At 32.2% G+C, this 19417-nt stretch overlaps 3 protein-coding genes across 7 annotated transcripts in view; 2 read left to right on the top strand and 1 right to left on the bottom strand.

Moving 5' to 3' along the window:
* The window catches only part of LOC139481195 (leucine--tRNA ligase, cytoplasmic-like), a 31789-nt gene extending 23145 nt beyond the window's left edge, over nucleotides 1-8644 (bottom strand). The window contains exons 1-9 of one of the 4 annotated variants that reach the window (XM_071264351.1): nucleotides 8496-8644; nucleotides 5396-5539; nucleotides 4904-4991; nucleotides 4146-4226; nucleotides 3432-3560; nucleotides 2270-2431; nucleotides 1236-1348; nucleotides 838-901; nucleotides 405-472 (exon numbers count right to left, since the gene is read on the bottom strand). In XM_071264351.1, the coding sequence (XP_071120452.1) occupies nucleotides 405-472; nucleotides 838-901; nucleotides 1236-1348; nucleotides 2270-2431; nucleotides 3432-3560; nucleotides 4146-4226; nucleotides 4904-4991; nucleotides 5396-5538 (848 nt within the window). In that variant the 5' untranslated portion in view covers nucleotide 5539; nucleotides 8496-8644. Of the gene's footprint in view, nucleotides 1-404; nucleotides 473-837; nucleotides 902-1235; nucleotides 1349-2269; nucleotides 2432-3431; nucleotides 3561-4145; nucleotides 4227-4903; nucleotides 4992-5395; nucleotides 5584-8430 lie in introns of all 4 variants that reach the window. The other 3 variants (XM_071264354.1, XM_071264352.1, XM_071264353.1) reach the window with 3 other exon arrangements.
* Nucleotides 8645-8838: 194 nt separating this feature from the next.
* LOC139481194 (nudC domain-containing protein 2-like) lies at nucleotides 8839-19104 on the top strand. Of its 2 annotated transcripts, XM_071264350.1 has the most exons (5): nucleotides 8839-9053; nucleotides 12678-12726; nucleotides 13317-13468; nucleotides 15451-15490; nucleotides 17655-19104. In XM_071264350.1, exons 1-4 carry the CDS (start codon nucleotides 8868-8870, stop codon nucleotides 15475-15477), a joined length of 414 nt encoding a protein of 137 aa, XP_071120451.1. In that variant the 5' UTR covers nucleotides 8839-8867; the 3' UTR covers nucleotides 15478-15490; nucleotides 17655-19104. The 2 variants fall into 2 exon arrangements, with proteins under 2 accessions (XP_071120451.1, XP_071120449.1); XM_071264348.1 differs by lacking the exon at nucleotides 15451-15490.
* LOC139481193 (transcriptional adapter 2-alpha-like) lies at nucleotides 17822-19104 on the top strand. Its single transcript, XM_071264347.1, has one exon. It carries the CDS (start codon nucleotides 17822-17824, stop codon nucleotides 19094-19096), a length of 1275 nt encoding a protein of 424 aa, XP_071120448.1. The 3' UTR covers nucleotides 19097-19104.
* Nucleotides 19105-19417: the final 313 nt, after the last annotated feature.

Here is a 19417-nt window from a genome sequence, read left to right as displayed (position 1 = left end):
TTACTTTAACTAAAGTTATGGTGCGAAAACCAAGAATAATGCTTACTTGGGCCCCTTTTTGGCCCCTAATTCCTAAAATGTTGGGATAAAAACTCCCAAAATCAATCCCAACCTTCCTTTTGTGGTCATAAACCTTGTGTTAAAATTTCATAGATTTCTATTCATTTTTACTAAAGTTAGAGTGCGAAAACTAAAAGTATTCAGACAACGACAACACAGACGATGACGCAGACGACGACGCCAACGTGATAGCAATATACGACGAAAAAACAGCATGAAAGTGAATTCAAATAATTGCTTACTAGTTCAAAAAATATCATGCACATTTTCATATTTTATTTTACTCTTTTAAAAGAAATGTATGTAAAAAAATGTTTTTCTGATTATGGGAAGGACACGCTTACCTGAATTTAGATGGGTATGGTTCTAATACTTTAAGTTTTATCAGTGTATATTCTTGTGGACCAACACCCTGGAAAAATAAAGATAAAATAAATTACATATAATAGTTATTTTCTTTATCTTTAATGCTTGAATGATGTAGATTGTCCCTTCGGCTTCCAATTTGACCACTTTTAGCTAGTACCACCTTCAGAGACTCATTACACTTCAAACTTTACAAATTGAACAAAGATGCCATATTCTCAGCTTCAAATGACATATTCTCAGCTTCAATAGACAAATAAATTGATAATTGTGTTTTGCCTATTACTTTTCAAGTCAAACTTATCTATATCATAACACTTAAAACCGTTTTTAACTTTTCGATAATAATCCATAAAATTAAAAACCTGACAACTTATAAAGAATCAACTGTATCTCTTTGTTACAACTTACCTCCCCTGTGCTTCTGTCATGGTCCATACAAGGTTGTCCATCCTTAGGTGAAAATATGGTGTGCCTAGAAATATAGAGAGAATTTCAAATGGCTATTTCAAATTACACCTGTATCAACCAAAGACACCAATATAATTACAAGAGCTCTGTAATACTATGTTATGTTTCTGATTTAATATTTAAAAAAACATTCAAAATGATGAGGGTTATAAAGGGTTATTTTTGTGCAACATGTTTTGCCATTTTTATTTCAAGTGCAGCCGTGAAAAAGGTTTGTTATTCAGTGTTTTTTAAAATCCGTAATAAGATCAACGTGCTGATACCCCCCTGTACGCCCCTCAATGATGTATTGTTCTCTTTCTTCATGTCCAATATAAAGGAACTTGTTTTTCTGTTACCTTTTTCCAAACTTGATTTTGTTTCTTTCCTTCAGTCTTATAAACTGCCAGCGGACAAAAGAATCATAGAATGGATTGACATCAGTGGTAATAAATGTTCTTCTCCAATCTGCCTGTAAAAACAACAATGGACTTTTATATAGAGAGTATTTTTTTTATTCATTGCCACTCTATGGCTATTCCTATTCCAAACTTATTCGCCAAACCTTTCTTTTGGTTTCATTAAATACTGAAATTTGTCAACTTGTGTTTTAGCATGTATGAAAAACAATTGATATTTGGTCATTTGGAAAAAAAAACTTCTCAATGTAATGTCATTTGTGATGCCTTTTCACATCAAAAAACAGTATAGCAGGTTATTTTCGAGGGGTGCAAATTTTCACATAGAGAACAAAATAGCCAAAATAAATGATGCCAATTTAAAAGAGCACATGCAAAGCTATTGATTAAAGTTTTTAATCCCCAAAATATTTTGTATACCTTATTCAATGGAAAAAAAGAAAATTTAACACCCGCAAAAACAACCCGCTATACAGAACTTGTATATCCTCACTGCAATTGCCCTTATCCATCTTTGATAAGAAGGTCAATTAATTTCTGTTTGAAAAAAGTGAAACTCCAGTCACTGATTATACCCCCCAGCAACTGGATAATTTTAATAGCATAAAAATATGAAAGTGTTGAGTGATGTATCTGAAAACACATCACACTGTATAGCTGACTTATATAAACCCTGAAACCAAATTTTAGAAATCCTTATGTAGTTCCCAGAAAATTGTGACGAAAAATTTTCATTGGACGGATGGAATGATGGACGGACAGACAGACAGACAGAGGTAAAACAGAATACCCCACCTTTTTAAAGTGTTTTCATACGGTAAATTGCGGTATAATAACAATGAATAGTTCATCAAGTCTTAACAATGTGAAGGTATATCTTGTATCGAATTGTAAACAACCCCTTTAGTAGTGTATCCTAAAATCTTTAACACATGAGATTATGCTTGGAATAAGTTTGGAAGATTAGTACATACCTTCAGTCCCATTTTAATCAGATCACTTTTAGCTTTAGGTGGAAAATATTCCAGCCAATGCTGAACATCACAGAATGGTTTGATTTCTTCATCTTTAAATCCCATGGCGGCCATGATCTGCCATTGGTATTTTAACCCTCCAGTTTTGGCCTTCACCTTGCTCTAAAAAATGCAAAATTTTACAGTAATATCGAAATAATAATTGAATGAAAGTTAGATCTATATATTGCCAGTTTTAAACCGATAAATTTTCACAGAAATTTAAAGATTTACTTTGGCCGCATTTCTTTCTTACACAAACGATGCAAACAGCTAAGCGCGCACATGTTTTGATCATTTCTTTCAAGCATACGTTTGCAAAGTTTGCATAAACTTTGACAAACTATGCAAACGCTAAAAATGCGTCTGCCCTTTTTTAGTACAGATGCTACATTTGTTTCTAACTTCAACCTAATTAAACAAAGTATTTTTTTTTTATACGTTTGTAAAAAGTCTGTTTACCAACAACATGTCCATGCATTAATGAAAGTTCAAACAGGGTCAGCAAAGACTTATTACACGATGTATTTGTTTCTACTTTTGTAGTGTTTAGAAAACAACAACAAACGCGACACAACGTTTACAAAATTTTGGTTAGAAAGAAATGTGGCCTTTATAAGATCAGTATCAAATGCTTAATTTCAGATTTCTGATTAAGGATGCTCACTTCTCACATATTCAAGTGTTCCCTTATAATTTATTACTCTCTAGACTCATTCCCATTAATGCTTAAAATGTTTTGCCCAGCAACCTTTACAAATACACTTCAGACAAATTATTTCCAGTTTTTAATATTTCTACTATACTTTTCATAGTTTAATTTTGATATCTGTCTATACATTTACTGTAGTTAGCAGTTTCTGACATAAATATTGATATGCTGTAGCTAAACTTACTTCCATTTGGAAATATTTCATGCATATTAAGGTCAGGAACAAATTAACAAAATATAAGTTTCCAAGGTAGAGATAGACTAAGAGTTCAACCATGCTGATGGACAGAAATTTGAACTGACACAGGAAAATAAGGTGAGTGACTAAGGTTTGCCACCTACTGCACACTAAAAGAATTATTGCAAGGGTTTTCCAATTTTTTTTATACTGAATCAGCCGACATCACTCACCTTTTTACCCTTTGACTTGTCTTTTATTATAACTTCCGAGACCTCCTCTTTTTCTTCTTCCTCTTCTGGTGGAAACTGAGGTGGATATCCAAAATCAGCAATCTCTCTCGTCAGCTTATCTGCACATGCCTGTAAAGATTTGTTAGTTTCAATGTTGAAACATATTTTCAACCTCTTGATGTCCCTTTTTAAAATCAGCATTGATGGTCATGTAGTAGCATGCTTGCCACTGTATGCCTTTTGTTAGAACAACTTGAGTTGTAACGTTTCTGCCTTTTAGATGATTAACTTAGAACTCTATTAATTCATACTATATCATAAATCAAAGTGAGCAATTACCAACCAAAACAGAGTGTACATTTCAGACGTCATGAATTTATTCAGATCATTAAATCATCGTCTTAATTTAATATTTTTAACAGATTTTAAGTAAAACAATGTTTCTAATAAGTACAATAAATACAGTTTACATATTTCTGTCAATGTCACAAACATGTGAGGTAAAATTTCAAACAAATTAATTTTTTTTAGTGACAAAAGTTTTCAAAATATTTTCGTTATTTTGAAAACTGTTATGTTAATGATGAAATTACAAGCACTGGCATAATCACTCTTTTAAATATTTTCTACCTTGACCATGCTTACAGATCAGTTGTCACATGTCTGAAAAGCATGACTTTATTTTGATATAACTGAACACATTAAACATCATACCTTGATGGGCATTCCAGTACAATGTAATCCAAATGGGAATAGACATTTCTTCCCTTGCATCCTCTGATATCCAACAGCAAACTACAAAAAGATTCAAAATAATGAACTATAGAATGAAACAACTTGAATTATTTGTACAATTGGTTTTTTTTTTTTCAGTAGCTGTAAAAAAATGTGTATTCTACAACTTATTTTTTTTTAGAAAAATTCACATTATTCATACAATTCAAAAGGGTGACAAATCCTCTAACGAAATTCTCACAATATTCATGTATTAAACTCCCAAATCACATAAATCTGGTTTTTTTTTAAACAATTCGTATTGAATTGTTTTTAGATTCCCTACAATTTAGAGCTTAACATTTAATCTACTGTTCAGTGTTGAAGACAATATGCTAAACCCTTGTCATTCACTCTTGTGTAGTCAGGTTACCCACTATTGATGTCAACCTGACATCTCAAATTGACATGGATTCATTTATTTTCATTACTGACAATATTGATCTAAAAAAAAGTTCATCTCACTGAACTATGTTCTAGGAGGCTTGGAAGATATAGTTAAAGTGCAATTTTTTTGCCCCCAAAAAATCCATAAAAATAAAACTACTCAAAGTTAGGTAATATGAATTTAAGAAGATGTGGTATGATTGCCATTCAGGTGAATCACACAGAAATTGACAACTGTTGGTCACAATATGTTCTTCAACCATGAGAAAAACAAATGCCACATAGTCAACTTTTAAAGTTTATTACTTTACCTCACATTTCGATAGAGAAAAAGTGTGTCCTAAATGTAGTGTTCCATTCATATAAGGATAAGGAAATGTAACCATATACTTGGGCTGCCTGAAAAAATATCAATGTAATGTTATTAATGTTAATATAAGAAGCAGCAATCTAAAACAACTTTCATATTTCATAGTTATATAAAATTATTTACATTGCAAGTGTGCCAATTAAGCAGTCAAAATCCATGGATCACAATAAATATATTGTATGCCTTTAAAATCACTGACCATATAAAGCCTTGTAAGTTAAGTTGTTAATTTGTTTTGCAGAGTTTTGTCTATAACATTCAAAAAGAATGCAGCTACAAGTAATTTAATATTTTGACAAAATGTTCATTCATTCAATGTACAAAAAAACTGCATGTACATGTATTATTAATGTTCGAGATAAGCAAAACTAACAATAAAACATATCATTCAAACTTAAAGTACATGTAAATCTACTGTATATTTAATATTTACTTAGTATCTGAGGGTGCATCTTCCTCAAATACATGCTGTTGATTCCATTTCTCCTGAACTTGTTTTTCTATACTCAGTATTTCATCTAGCTTAGCTGTACTCTTTCTTTCAACCTGTTGTTGACCAGCACTGGCACTGTCCATGCTGAAATAAAAAATACATTTCTAAAAATATGTGACAATTATGTACTTCTTAACCTAACCCGACAGTGTTCTCCCCAGATATTTCATTAAGCATCCTAGATAACATGGAAAATTAAAAAATACCATCTTGTTTCTAAAAATTATAGCATCACATCCATAACATTATCTATAAGAATACCAATTCAGATAGCATCACATTGTCATGATGCTAAAAGGCCCTGGGGAGAACACTAAGCCAATATCTAAGGGATATTCCAAATTACCTTTTCCACTTTTATTTATGATATATTGATGACCATGTGATGACATTATGTTCTTTTCAAATTCTACTAGAACACACCCGCGAAATCGCGGGCATTCAGAGCGTAGTTTAAAGTATGTAAAGTGTTGTTGGAAGAATTTTGTGAAATATTGAATGACTGGAGAATTTCAGCAAAAGTATCATAAATCATAGGTTATTGGGGACAGGAAAATGTTTTTTTTTAATCCCTCCTTCCTTCATTTCCAAAATTCGCAATTTGTGGTTTTCTATCAATTTCAGTATGAATATACATTTAGTATGTTATGAACATTTAAGTAAGGAGCCTGTAATTCAGTGGTTGTCGTTTGTTTATGTGTTACATATTTGTTTTTCGTTCATTTTTTTGTACATAAATAAGGCCGCTAGTATTCTCGTTTGAATTGTTTTACATTGTCATTTCGGTGCCTTTTAAAGCTAAGTATGCGGTATGGTCTTTGCTCGTTGTTGAAGGCCGTACGATGACCTATAGTTGTTAATTTCTGTGTCATGTTGGTCTCTTGTGGAGAGTTGTCAACATGGCAATCATACCACATCTTCTTTTTTTGTAATCAATGAATTTTGTAAAAGATTTAATGACTGGAGAATTTCAGAAAAGGTATCAAAAGTGCAAATGAATAATGTTAGCGCTTATCTGTATATTAATATGAATATTCACTATATAAATAAAGTGTATTTACTTTCAATTCTAAGTTTTCTAATCGATCCATGGTGGTCATTGATATAGTATACAGACCCTCTCTATTTAATAAACTCTGTGACCACCGTGGATAGTAAATTAAACTCGAAAATGATAGCAGATAGAATTCTGAAAATACACATTATTCGTAGTATATGTATGTTCAAAGTATACAGAAAAACGCAAACTGGAAGTATAGTATGACTTAAAATTTTGTCCAATGACGGGACAATATCCGGATGCCCCTTTTCTCGTTTTTCTCCCAAAATAACTCAATCTGAATAATCATATGAATGGATGACAAATGCGACTATACACTGTACCTATAGGACACAGAGGCGTGTTTGTTAATTTATTGTGGAAAGAAGAGAAGCGACACCCAAAATGAGGTCTTCTCGTTTAATAGTATAGATAATTGTGCTGGTTTGCAATCATACTGGCAGATATACCCATCTGCTATATTTGTTCATATCAATAATTTAGTTGATCATATTAGTTGGAAAATGTACAAAGTATAACTATAAGGTGTAGAAGAGTGTTAGCAGTTCATCAAAGGACTAACAAAACATAATTATCTGTCAGTCCTAAAATTTTTGCAAGGTCCTATAAAATCTGTCAATTTTATCCTTTATTTATCATGCTCATATTAGTTTTATTCTTCACAGGCAAATTTTACACTAAAGGACATTTTTGATTAATTGGAACAACCTGTGATAAATAAGTTCCTGTGTTTCATTTTCAGAACACTCTGACCCAATGACCAAAAATTAAAGTGATGTATGCATAATTTGAACATGGCATGAGTTTTGTTTCAAGGTTATAAATATATGTAGCCATTCCCTATTCATCTGCTAACTTGCAAAAAAAGACCAAGTACATTTGTAGGTCTTCACTATTATTGCTTCCTATTTGTTTGGCTTCATAGGAAAGTTCCACAGCGGCGCAGATCATTTGCCAGGGACAGCTCCATGAACATATTTGATAGGCCAAATGCAGCTCACCACTTTGGTTTGTTTATAATAAAATTCAGAAATTAGCTGAGGGTACATCTGATGACCAATGTGAAAACCTACTGGAAATTAGCAATAGGTAAATATTGTGCCATAATAGGCACTACAACAGCCGTTTTTTCACACTATTTTACATAGGACATTAGGATTGCCACTAGCAGTCAAACTACTGATCTCAGCCTCATTTTGTTGGTCACTGGACCAACAAGACTGATAATTTATGTGAACTCTGCAACATATATACCGGACGGTATTCACACTCACCGTTATACGCTATACATATATTCAGCTGGTATGCAACAAGTGGCAATATCTGTTTTGTTTTACAATATTTGTCCAATAATTTTTTTTTACTATAAAGTTTATATTTTCGTATCAAATATTTATTATTCTTACAGATTCCTGAATTTCATGGACAAGTATTGTAAAACAAAAGAGATATCAACACTTGTTGTTGAGTAGTAGAATATATGTATAGCGTATATCAGGGAGTGTGAATATCATCCAGTCATCTTTATTTGCTTAAAAATATTTTTTTTCACTTATTTTGTTTGATTTTCATAAAATATATTGTAATATCTTTAACATGTTTAAGGTATACAAATATTAAACAAATCTACCAAAAATCTAAAAAGTTATGACTATTTATATCTCGTCCGGTCAACCGTCCTGTCGCTATCAGGCTATCGTCCTGTCATTAGTGCTTCCCACTAGCCAGACGGTTTTTCAGCAACTCTGGGGTTGTCAAGAAGTGGACCTGTGAGCAGCTCGGATGAACAAAACACAGCACAGAAAAAAGGGAATAGTATGGTATAATTTAAACCTCATGAATCATAATTTAAGATATATAGAAATCATGGTAAAAGAATAACCGGCTTGAAATCCCCATCTCGACATCTGCTTACAAAATATTTTTATTTAGCCGGTTGCATATGCACATGGATAGTTTTCCCAATGAAGTTACCTTTACCTTAAGCAGCTGAATAAACCCTGTTTGTAACCAAGGATTGAAAATCCCTTAAATCAGTGCTATTTATATTATTTTGATGATGAAATCAAGAGACACATGTTCAATCGTCCAAATTTGGTAGGAAAGACCACGATTACAATTCCGGGAAAGACTAAAACCGTGAAATCAATACATCTGTTTTATTTATATTCTAACGGTTTTTTTTGTGAGAACCATACAATTCTAATATATATAAAATATTTTTTATTCTTTTCCTTAATTTCTCGCACAATAGACTTTTTCAAAGCTTCGTTTAAATGAAGGACAACAAAATTTCAAAAAATTAAAAATAAGTATATAAATGAACACTTTACTTGAGAGTTATGGCAAGAAATGGCAAATTTTGATGAGAAAAGTGGAATTATTCCTTGTAATACGCCTTGGGGAAAGTGGTTGCAAACTGTAGAAGACGTATTTGTAGAAGTATTAGTGCCAGAAGGCACTAAATGTAAAGAAATATCAATTAACATACAAACCAAAACAATTAAAGTGGTTGTCTCAGGGAAAGAAGTGTTCAGTGTAATTATTTTTATGTTAGAACAAAGTGAATATATTAATATTCTGATTGAATTGAATTTTTTTATTAATACATTTTCAGTCTAACTCTATCATTTAAAAAAGGGTACCATATGACAATTACAATAAAAAATTCTTGACAAATCTATTCAGCGCTAGTCCAAATAAATATGATGTCTGTCAAGGCTATTTTATTATTTGTTCTGGGACACCTTCCTATGTACAAATGATGTAAAATTGCCTTGCCAGACGTCATAATTTTTGGACTAATGCAGCAACACAACATGAAATTTGGTCAAATCGTTGGTCATATGTGATCATCATACAAAAGTCACACAATATTTTCAGTATCCTGGTATTGTCCTGTGTCGTGGGACTAAAGTTGGACCTGTACCCTTTTTTGTTTCACTGTCTTGGGGCTGTCTAGAGTGTCTTACCACAGTCGTGCGATAGTCTTGCGATAAACACATTGTCATACCAACATAATTCAACCATTTTAATAAAACAGTCATACGACTGTTGCACAACTGTCGTATGACAATCTCACTACTGTCACAAGACACTTGGGATACAGTTGCATGATTGTCTTATGAATACCAAATTTCATACAAGGCTCTCACAACATTGATTGTCAGTCGTACGACAGTGGTACATTTTTAAATTTGTCTTGCAACATATTTTTGTTTTATTTAGAAGAATACAATTCGGCAGGAATGTATGTTTAGAAAAACATACTGTCTGCCGTTTAAAGAAGATGGCTATTCCACCAGATCAATTATACTTGGCCCTGGTGAATAGAAGCTTAACCAGACTCTAACAAGAGGAAATATAGTCCTGTTAGCGTTGATTCCAGGCTGTGAACAGTATTGGAACCAGCAAAATGCCAGACGTTGGTGGGAAATTAGGTCATGGACTGAACGGCACTAGTAAAGTACACTGATGCAAGAGTTGGAGCAGGAATCTGCCGGTGATTTTGTTGGATTCCTGCGGATGGAGTCTGGCATGTTTCAAGAGCTTTTGCTGAGAGTTTCTGAGTCAGAGTCAAAAGCGCGAGTGACCCACGACTGTTGTGCAACAGTTGTATAAAAGTGGCACGACAGTGACACGACAGTAACACATGCATACCATGACATGAAAACCTGAATAATAGCCCAAAACAACTCAAAATTGTCCTACTACTGTCGCATGAGTGTCACATGAAAGACTTGTGACAAACCCAGGACAGTACAATTACAATTCTTGTTTTTCTGTCGTGTATGTATAACCATCATGGAACCATTGTGGACATGTCTTAGCTTATGTGAAAGATTGAAATATTTTTTGGACTTTTTGCGCAACAACTATTTTATAGATCTTCCCCAACAAAAAATAGTATGATCTGTTGTTACCGGGACTTTAACTGTAAAATTTGGTACATGACAATAAAATGTACTTTCCTGTAGACAATAAAAAAACGACTGATTTTGACAAATCATGTTACTTTTTTTCCAAAAAGAATAGGGTAACAATAACTCTTTGAAATTTGATGAATTTTAACCAATTTGACACTAAATGGTAGCTGAAAAGGACTGTTTACCTTCCAGTAAAAAGCTTTAACAGTCAAGACAGTTAGAATATTAATGGTTGACATAAACTATGATGCCTGTTCTTATGTACATTGTATATCGTATATTCAAAAACAATATCCTCAGTCCATTGACAGATACTCTTGGTCCCTACTTTTCAAGACAATCTATTCAATGACAGAAGCCTTGCATAAAAAATACATACTGCTGATAATGATCAGAAAAATTGTTTTACTTTCATTGTAAAACTCCATTCTGTTTGATCAGTAGATCCAAATACAATAGGACAGTCAGGGGTACTACTTGTACAAGTAGTTTTTATTTACTTGAAGAAGTAAAAAAAAATGTACCGGTACATACAAGTTAATTATAATGTTTGAATAATCTCCCATTAATTTTCTCAAAAATTCACTTGCATAAGTAAATTTTTCTTACAATCCTACAAAAATTCTCAAGTTTTGAGATGTAAAATCATGAATTTTCCCAGGTTAGCTCATAATTTTTTATTAGAGTTCAATGTTTCATCTCATTAATTCAACAAAGAAACTGATTGCGCAAAGATCTTAAGTATTTGCTCAAGGCCTTCAAAAATTGCTCCTTGGGGGCTTGTAAAAAATTGAAAACAACACGTTTAATAATTTCTTCTGAAATGCTTTTCTGGAACACTCAAAGCCAAACATTTGAAATCTGAAGATGTATAAGTACCAAAACCGTTCAAGAGCTATGTGTCAAAAATACTTAAAATAAATAGCCAAATTCATCTAAAGCCAACTTTGCCAGAGGGAGTTGAAACCTTAGTTTCTTAATAATTTCTAAATTTATAAACGAACAATTTAAGCAAACTTTGTTAAATCAGTAAATGAGCAGTGTTCTGAAGATAACAGACATATAGGATTTTCATTGTCCATGAAATTACACTTAGATGATTAGTAAAGACATCTGCAAAGGGCAGACAATTTAAAATTCTAATAGAGTAAAGAAATCCTAAGAATTCAAGAAAAGAAGATAGGAGGACTTTTTTACTTATACAAGTAAAAAAATATGAATGTCTAAGGGACATAACTAAGCCATTTTTTTTACCTATACAAGTAAATAAAATTCACTTGTACAAGTATCCTACAAATTAACTTATATATGTGTATATTTATTTTTACTTCCTCAAGTAAATAAAAATTACTTGTATAAGTAGTACCCTGACTGTAGGAAAACACTTAGTTTTCTATTAATTAAATATGTTGTAGGAACATGACATCATCACTTTATGACATCCTCAAGTTAGGAAAACCTGCCATTTTCAGGGATCACCATGACCTTTTTTTAGTGCAGAGGTATGCCACCCTTCAATTCCAATAAAAAGTAAATCTTTGCAAAAGTTTTACTGTCTGTTTCTAAGAAATTCCTTGTTTATATAGTATATTGTTAGGTTTTTTTTGTGATTCTCTGATAGACTAATAGTTGTTAATATATATCTGTCATTTGGTCTCTTGAGAAGAGCTGTCTCATTGGCAATTAAACCACTTCTTTTTTATATTTCCCATCAGAAACAGCCATAGCTAGACAAAAGTATGAAATTGAGATATAGAATGATATCCAATGAGACTACTATCTACCTTAATCAAAATGATATGTTATGGATATGATGGATGTAAGCAACTATAGATCACTGTATGGCATTCATCAATGAGTGTAACTGATACTATATCATAGACATAAACAATTCAAACAAGCAAACCAACACTGGCAACAGCCTGATTTACATGTAAACCTGAATTTAAGCAAAACTTGAATAATTACAAGAATCTAAATTAAACCTCTAGCTCCCACAATCAAACTTAACATAACTTAAACTAGTACTCATAATCAGTCCTACATTTTAGTTATATACAAATGTACATAAATGCAAGGCCAGCCATACATGTTCCTCAAAGGTTTAAGCCTCTTACATGTCTTAACAATCATTACAGACTTTGATTTATATCAGTTGCACCAGTTTTTGCCAAGATATTCACTGCTGTTGTCCCTTACTTTTAGTTGATGCAATTTATCTTTTCTATATTTCCAGGGAGATTTGCATAAAGCTGTGCATGCTGATGAAGCTGTGTGGACATTAGGTATAAGTTTGTTTAATAATTTGAGTATTGACAAAGGACTTTTGTAAATCATTTTGTATCAGAAACACTATATATAAGGTATCAATCACTTTTATTTTTATTTTGTACATAAATCAGGCCTTTATTTTTTCTTGTTTAAATTGTTTTACATTTGTCATTTAGGGGCTTTTAAGTTAACTATGGGGTATGGGTTTGCTCTTTGTTAAAGAGTAAAGACTGTACTGTGAACTATGGCTGATAACTTCTATTTCATTTGTTCTCCTGTGGAGAGTTGTCTCATTGGCAGTTATACCACATCTTCTTATTTTTTTATATGATAAAAAATGTGTGATCAATAATATAAAATTGGCTGACTCAAAAGAGAATTAAGAAAACATACATGCCATATTCATGATATTCTTATATCACTGTTCATTTAATATTAATCTTTTATAATATTATATATATGTAATATTAAATTGGCATGATCAGTGAAACCGAAATTGACATAGAACTTTCGTTGAATTGTCAGCATTGGTTTTGTTCTGGTTTACTGAATTGAATAGAAAGACTTGAAAAATTTTACTGACTATGTACATACATGTTTACAGAAGATAAGAAGTTGATAAGAATCTGTTTACCAAAGGTCCATAGTACTGCTGGCAACTGTTGGAAGTCATTGTTAAAATCACAATATGAAGCAGATCCCTCTACCTTTGATCAGATGGAACAAAAATTAACATTGGAAAAATTTCAGAACGAGGTAAAGCAGATTATTACAAATTTAATTCTAAAAATGACAGCAAAAAATATCCTGTTATGTATGCATGATATATTCAATTAGACTATAAACATGATAAATGTATACATTTTTAATTTTAGTTTCTTGTGTATAATTCGGAGTTTAGTATGACGTCCATTATCACTGAACTAGCATACATATTTGTTTAGGGCCCAGCTGAAGGACGCCTCTGGGTGCGGGAGTTTCTCGCTACATTGAAGACCCATAGGTGGCTTTCAGCTGTTGTCTGCTCTATGGTCAGGTTGTTGTCGCTTTGACACATTCCCCGTTTCCATTCTAAATTTTATGTATTATAAATTTCAAAATTCTTTATCAGTAATTTGATTTACCTCTGAACTGACATTCATTAGCTATACTGAATTTACTGTGTCTATTTAATTTAGAATATTAGTTTTGGTATATTTTAGGGTCTGAATCAGGGGTCTTTCATTTCATTATTCATTTAATTTTATACCATTTTGTTCTTTTATCTATTATGACATTATTCTTGATTCTTTATATTTTAAAACCCTAGTATTCTCAATTCTTTATATTTAAACCCCATTATTCTTTATTTTTATTTTTTTGGCCTATTTTTCTCTTTTCTTCTATTTGCCCTGTATTCTGGACATTTTGCCAATTATTCCCTGTTTTGTAAACCCCATCCAGACCCTCATATTGATTTTTGGTGTTTAAACGCCACTTTTAAGCTCTGGATTTAGGCTATTTCATGGCACCCAGTTTTTAATTTGGTGGAGGAAGCCCGAGTGCCAGAAGAAAACCACAGACCTTTGAAAGGAAAACTGACAATCCTAGTCAATTAAGATTGAAATCGAGTGCACCCACATGAGCAGGGTTCGAACTCACAACCTCAGTGTTGACTGGCTAGTGATTACAGTAGTAACTACTTAGACCACTCGTCCACCGAGGCTTCCAACCCTCATATAGTTACATATATATTACTCAATCCTCAACTTCGTACTTTATTTGGCCTTTTTAACTTTTTTGGATTCGAGCGTCACTGATGAGTCTTTTGTAGACGAAACGCGCATCTGGCGTATATGCAAAATTTAGTCCTGTTATTTATGATGAGTTTATATTTAATACAATTGTATATACTGTTAATTCAGAAACTAATGTTGCATATATATATTATTGCTAAAATTTGACTGCTGGCAAACATGTTAAATGTAAATGTGATTGCTAAAAATTTATAAGGGAGATCTAGATCACTACTGGAATTACGAATGCAAGTTTTCTGTAATGTAAATCTGATACTGCAGCATTTTTCACAATTAATAAAATCATCACAATAATTATGAATTTACATTAGGACTAGATTAAAAAATAATTGGATCTAAATTGTGAAATTTTACACAAAATAATGAATGACAATAATTATTTAATGATTGGTAATATTTTAATGCCAAAAAAATAGATATAAATTCAGTGTTAAAGACCATGAAAACAGGATGGATTGAAAATAAGGAAACATTGACTTTTAAAATAGAATTAAGTACATATTGTAGAAGACTTATTCTTAAATTGATAAAACTGATAACTTTCACTGAATTCCAAGTAGAGTCTTTATATTTATTCTCTTCATGCCAACATATTCTAAATTATATAATCAAAAAAGGAACTAGTAAAGTTAAGTTACTAATACTGTTGTCTGCTCTCCAATGAAATGTGTTTAATGAGAATAATGTAATTTAATAATAATGGCATATAAACATGAAATATGTGTAACTGGACAATAAGAAAAGAACAATCAATCAATACAAATGTTGATATAGAAATAGAATTTTAAAGTAACATGATGTATGTGTAACAGTATAAAACATAAAAAAAATATGTTTGGATTTTGAGAACTGAATGGCAGTCTTTACTTCATTGAACTTATTTTTAGCTAATAAATATATATTTTTAATTACTTTATAAACAAGATTATATCTCCATTTCAGGGAGAATTTGGCGATTTTCTTCATTAAAGACAAAAGTAGGGTAAGGTTTGGTCTATTTTGTCAGTATTTAATTAAATTTGATAAAAACATAATAATAATCATATGAAAGTTTCTAATAAACATGATAAATTTTTCAAAACCAAAATTTTAAGCATTTTTAGCTCACCTGGCCCGAAGGGCCATGTGAGCTTTTCCCATCACTTTGCGTATCCGGTGTATCCGGTGACCCGGCCAACTAACAAAGATGGCCGCCACGTCTAAAAATAGAACATAGGGGTAAAATGCAGTTTTTGGCTTATAACTCAAAAACCAAAGCATTTAGAGCAAATCTGACAGGGGTAAAATTGTTATCAGGACAAGATCTATCTGCCTTGACATTTTCAGATGAATCGGACAACCTGTTGTTAGGTTGCTGCCCCTGAATTGGTAATTTTAAGGAAATTTTGCTGTTTTTGGTTATTATCTTGAACATTATTATAGATAGAGATAAACTGTAAACAGCAATAATGTTCAGCAAAGTTAGATTTACAAATAAGTCAACATGACCGAAATGGTCAGTTGACCCCTTTAGGAGTTATTGCCCTTTATAGTCAATTTTTAACCATTTTTCGTAAATCTAAGTAATCTTTTACAAAAATCTTCTCCTCTGAAACTACAGGGCCAAAGTAATCCAAACTTGGCCACAATCATCTTTGGGGTATCTAGTTTAAAAAATGTGTCCGGTGACTTGGCCTTCCAACCAAGATGGCCGCCACGGCTAAAAATAGAACATAGGGGTAAAATGCAGTTTTTGGGTTATAACTCAAAAACCAAAGCATTTAGAGCAAATCTGACATGGTGTAAAATTGTTATAATCAGGTCAAGATCTATCTGCCCTGAAATTTACAGACCAATCGGACAACCCTTTGTTGGGTTGCTGCCCCTGAATTGGTAATTTTAAGGACATTTTGCAGTTTTTGGATATTATCTTGAATATTATTATAGATAGAGATAAACTGTAAACAGCAATAATGTACAGTTAAGTAAGACCTTAAAAAGAAGTCAACATGACCAAAATGGTCAATTGATCTCCTAAGGAGTTATTGCCCTTTATATAGTAATTTTTTAACAATTTTCACAAAATTTGTAAAATTTTACTAATATTTTCAACTGTAACTACTGGGCCAAGTTCATTATAGATAGAGATAATTGTAAGCAGCAAGTATGTTCAGTAAAGTAAGACCTACAAACACATCACCATCACCAAACCACAATTTTGTCTTGAATTCATCTGTGTCCTTTGTTTAATATTCACATAGACCAAGGTGAGCGACACAGGCTCTAGAGCCTTTAGTTTTGGTTATTATCTTGAATATTTTTATAGATAGAGATAAACTGTAAACAGCAATAATGTTCAGCAAAGTAAGATTTACAAATAAATCAAAATGACCGAAATGGTCAATTGACCCCCTAAGGAGTTATTGTCTTTTATAGTCAATTTTTATCAATTTTCATAAAATTTGTAAATTTTTATTAACATTTTCCACTGAAACTACTGGGCCAAGTTCATTATAGATAGAGATAATTGTAAGCAGCAAGACTTTAGTAAAGTAAGATGTACACATCACCATCACCAAAACACAATTTTGTCATGAATCCATCTGCTTCCTTTGTTTAATATTCACATAGACCAAGGTGAGCGACACAGGCTCTTTAGAGCCTCTAGTTTTATTCTGTCAATATTTGATATTTTAAAGTAAAAAATTCAATTCTCTTTTTATCAAAACAAAAGAATCTGAATGTTAATTTTGCATTAAATCATTATAGAAAATAACTGTGTACCCCTTTTAATAATACTATTATAGCTCTACTATTGATACCTACATTGGAAACAACGTATAGGAGCTAGCTCCAGCTATTATCCTTAAATCATGATTTTGACTAAAAAATCAGAAAACAGCTGAAAAGCTTTAATCAAACAGACCATGTATTTTTAGTAAGAAAAGCATGCCTTTAAGAAATTTTTGCACTGTGGTCTTAAATTTTACATCTGAGTCTTTAATAAGGTATCTAGTTCAATTTTAGATTGTTTAGAAAAATTCCTGAGAGTTATTATTTCCAATTTCCAAAAACTGATGAAAAGAAGACAACACTGTAAGTTGACCTTATTAGAAAATTAAGTAAGTTGAACACTAATAGCACAATATTGTTTTATTATTTTACAGAATCCTGGTTTTGACTTCAGTGGTGCTTCAATAACAGGCAACTATCATGATGGAGGACCAAAATTAGGCTAAAGTCATCTCATAGTAATTCTTAGACATTTTTCACAATGAATTAAGGAAAATTTTAAAAATTTGATATTATACTGAACTATTGAACAAACATTGAAATGGAGGAGGAACACTATTGTATGAATTGTAAATGTGAACTAAGAAAGCCATACATTGTATGTAAAGCTGAAGTATGTCACTCCATGACTATCTGTGTTCATTGCTTCTCTAAAGGAGTTATATTTGGTGTTCATCAAAACGATCATCCCTACACTGTTTGTAGAACAGATTTTCCGCTGTTTGAACAGATATGGACGGCAGAGGAAGAAACAACGTTACTTGACATCATGTCAGACTGTGGCTATGGCAACTGGTCAGATGTAGCTCACAGGCTACGGACAAAAAGTCAGTCAGAATGTCAGAATCATTACAATAAATATTTCATTGATAAACCTCATGAGGACTTGCCTCACTTTAAAGAGGCAGAGAGGACTGTTTATCCTCAGCCAATCCTATATAAATTGTGTGACGACCCTCCACGCTACCCAGAAAACAACGACCTCAGTGGGTATATGGCTGGAAGGGGTGATTTCACAATAGAATATGACAACTTCATGGAACTGGAAATCAAACATTTAGATTTTGATGAGGAGGATGAAGATAGTAAAATGCAGTTGGGAGTTCTGGATGTGTATTACGATTGCATGAAAGAGAGATGGAAAAGGAAGAAAATTGTCAGAGATTATGGTCTGATCAACATACCAAAAGTACAAGTGGCCAGCCGTAGATACAGTTACACCATCAAGGACCTTATTGACAAGTTGAGAGTATTCATAACATTGGTGTCACCTGATGAATATTGTAAATATATTGAGGCCATACATTATGAGAGAGAATTAAAACATGATATCAAGAAACTTCAGAGCAGAAGAGAAAATGGCATGACCTCTATGCAGCAGAGTAAAATGTATCACATCCTTAACTCAAGGAGAAATGTAGTGAAATCTAAAAGACATCTTATGGTAGACCTATTATCACATTTAAAAGATGAAACTTCTTGTCAAACATGGCTTCAAAGGCAGGCTGTGCTAGACAATATGTCAAAAGGAGGCTTAGTTGTGTTACCAAATGCTCCTCGGAAAACAGCACCTCCATTAGACATTTCTAGTTTGCCAGGTTATGAAAAACTAGGAGAAACAGAACAAGAGATTTGCGCTAATATTAGATTGGTTCCAGAGGCTTATATAGAATTTCGTGATTCCCTGATTAATGAGTGTAAGAAAAATGGATGTTTAAAACTTGGACAGGCTAGAAGTTTGATCAAAATTGATGTTAACAAAACAAGAAAATTATATGATTTTTTGTTGACTAATGGGATGATTAATAAAGAGTAGCTCCTATACTTATTCCAGATATTTTTTGCAGCATTGTATGAAAGTCAATGTACATGAATTAAAAGAACAGAACTTTTTATTCATGATATTTTCCATCAAAATCTAATTTTTAAGAATTTATAAAAGCAGATGAAATTTATTAATATTTGTCCAAAACAAAGAGGCTGAACAGTGTTCTAGATAGAAACTGATGACATAGTTGCACATTTATATAAAAAGTGCACTTGAGCACAGCTATCATTTTCACAACAGATTTTCCTTTTAAATTGACAACTATAAAAAGCCTTTTTTAGCTCACCTGGTCCGAAGGGCCAAGTGAGC

This window comes from Mytilus edulis, chromosome 7 (assembly GCF_963676685.1).
Source record: "Mytilus edulis chromosome 7, xbMytEdul2.2, whole genome shotgun sequence".
Classification (NCBI taxonomy): Eukaryota; Metazoa; Mollusca; class Bivalvia; order Mytilida; family Mytilidae; genus Mytilus; species Mytilus edulis.
Note: the sequence above shows the minus strand (reverse complement) of the source record. Positions and strands in the feature narration are given on the sequence as shown.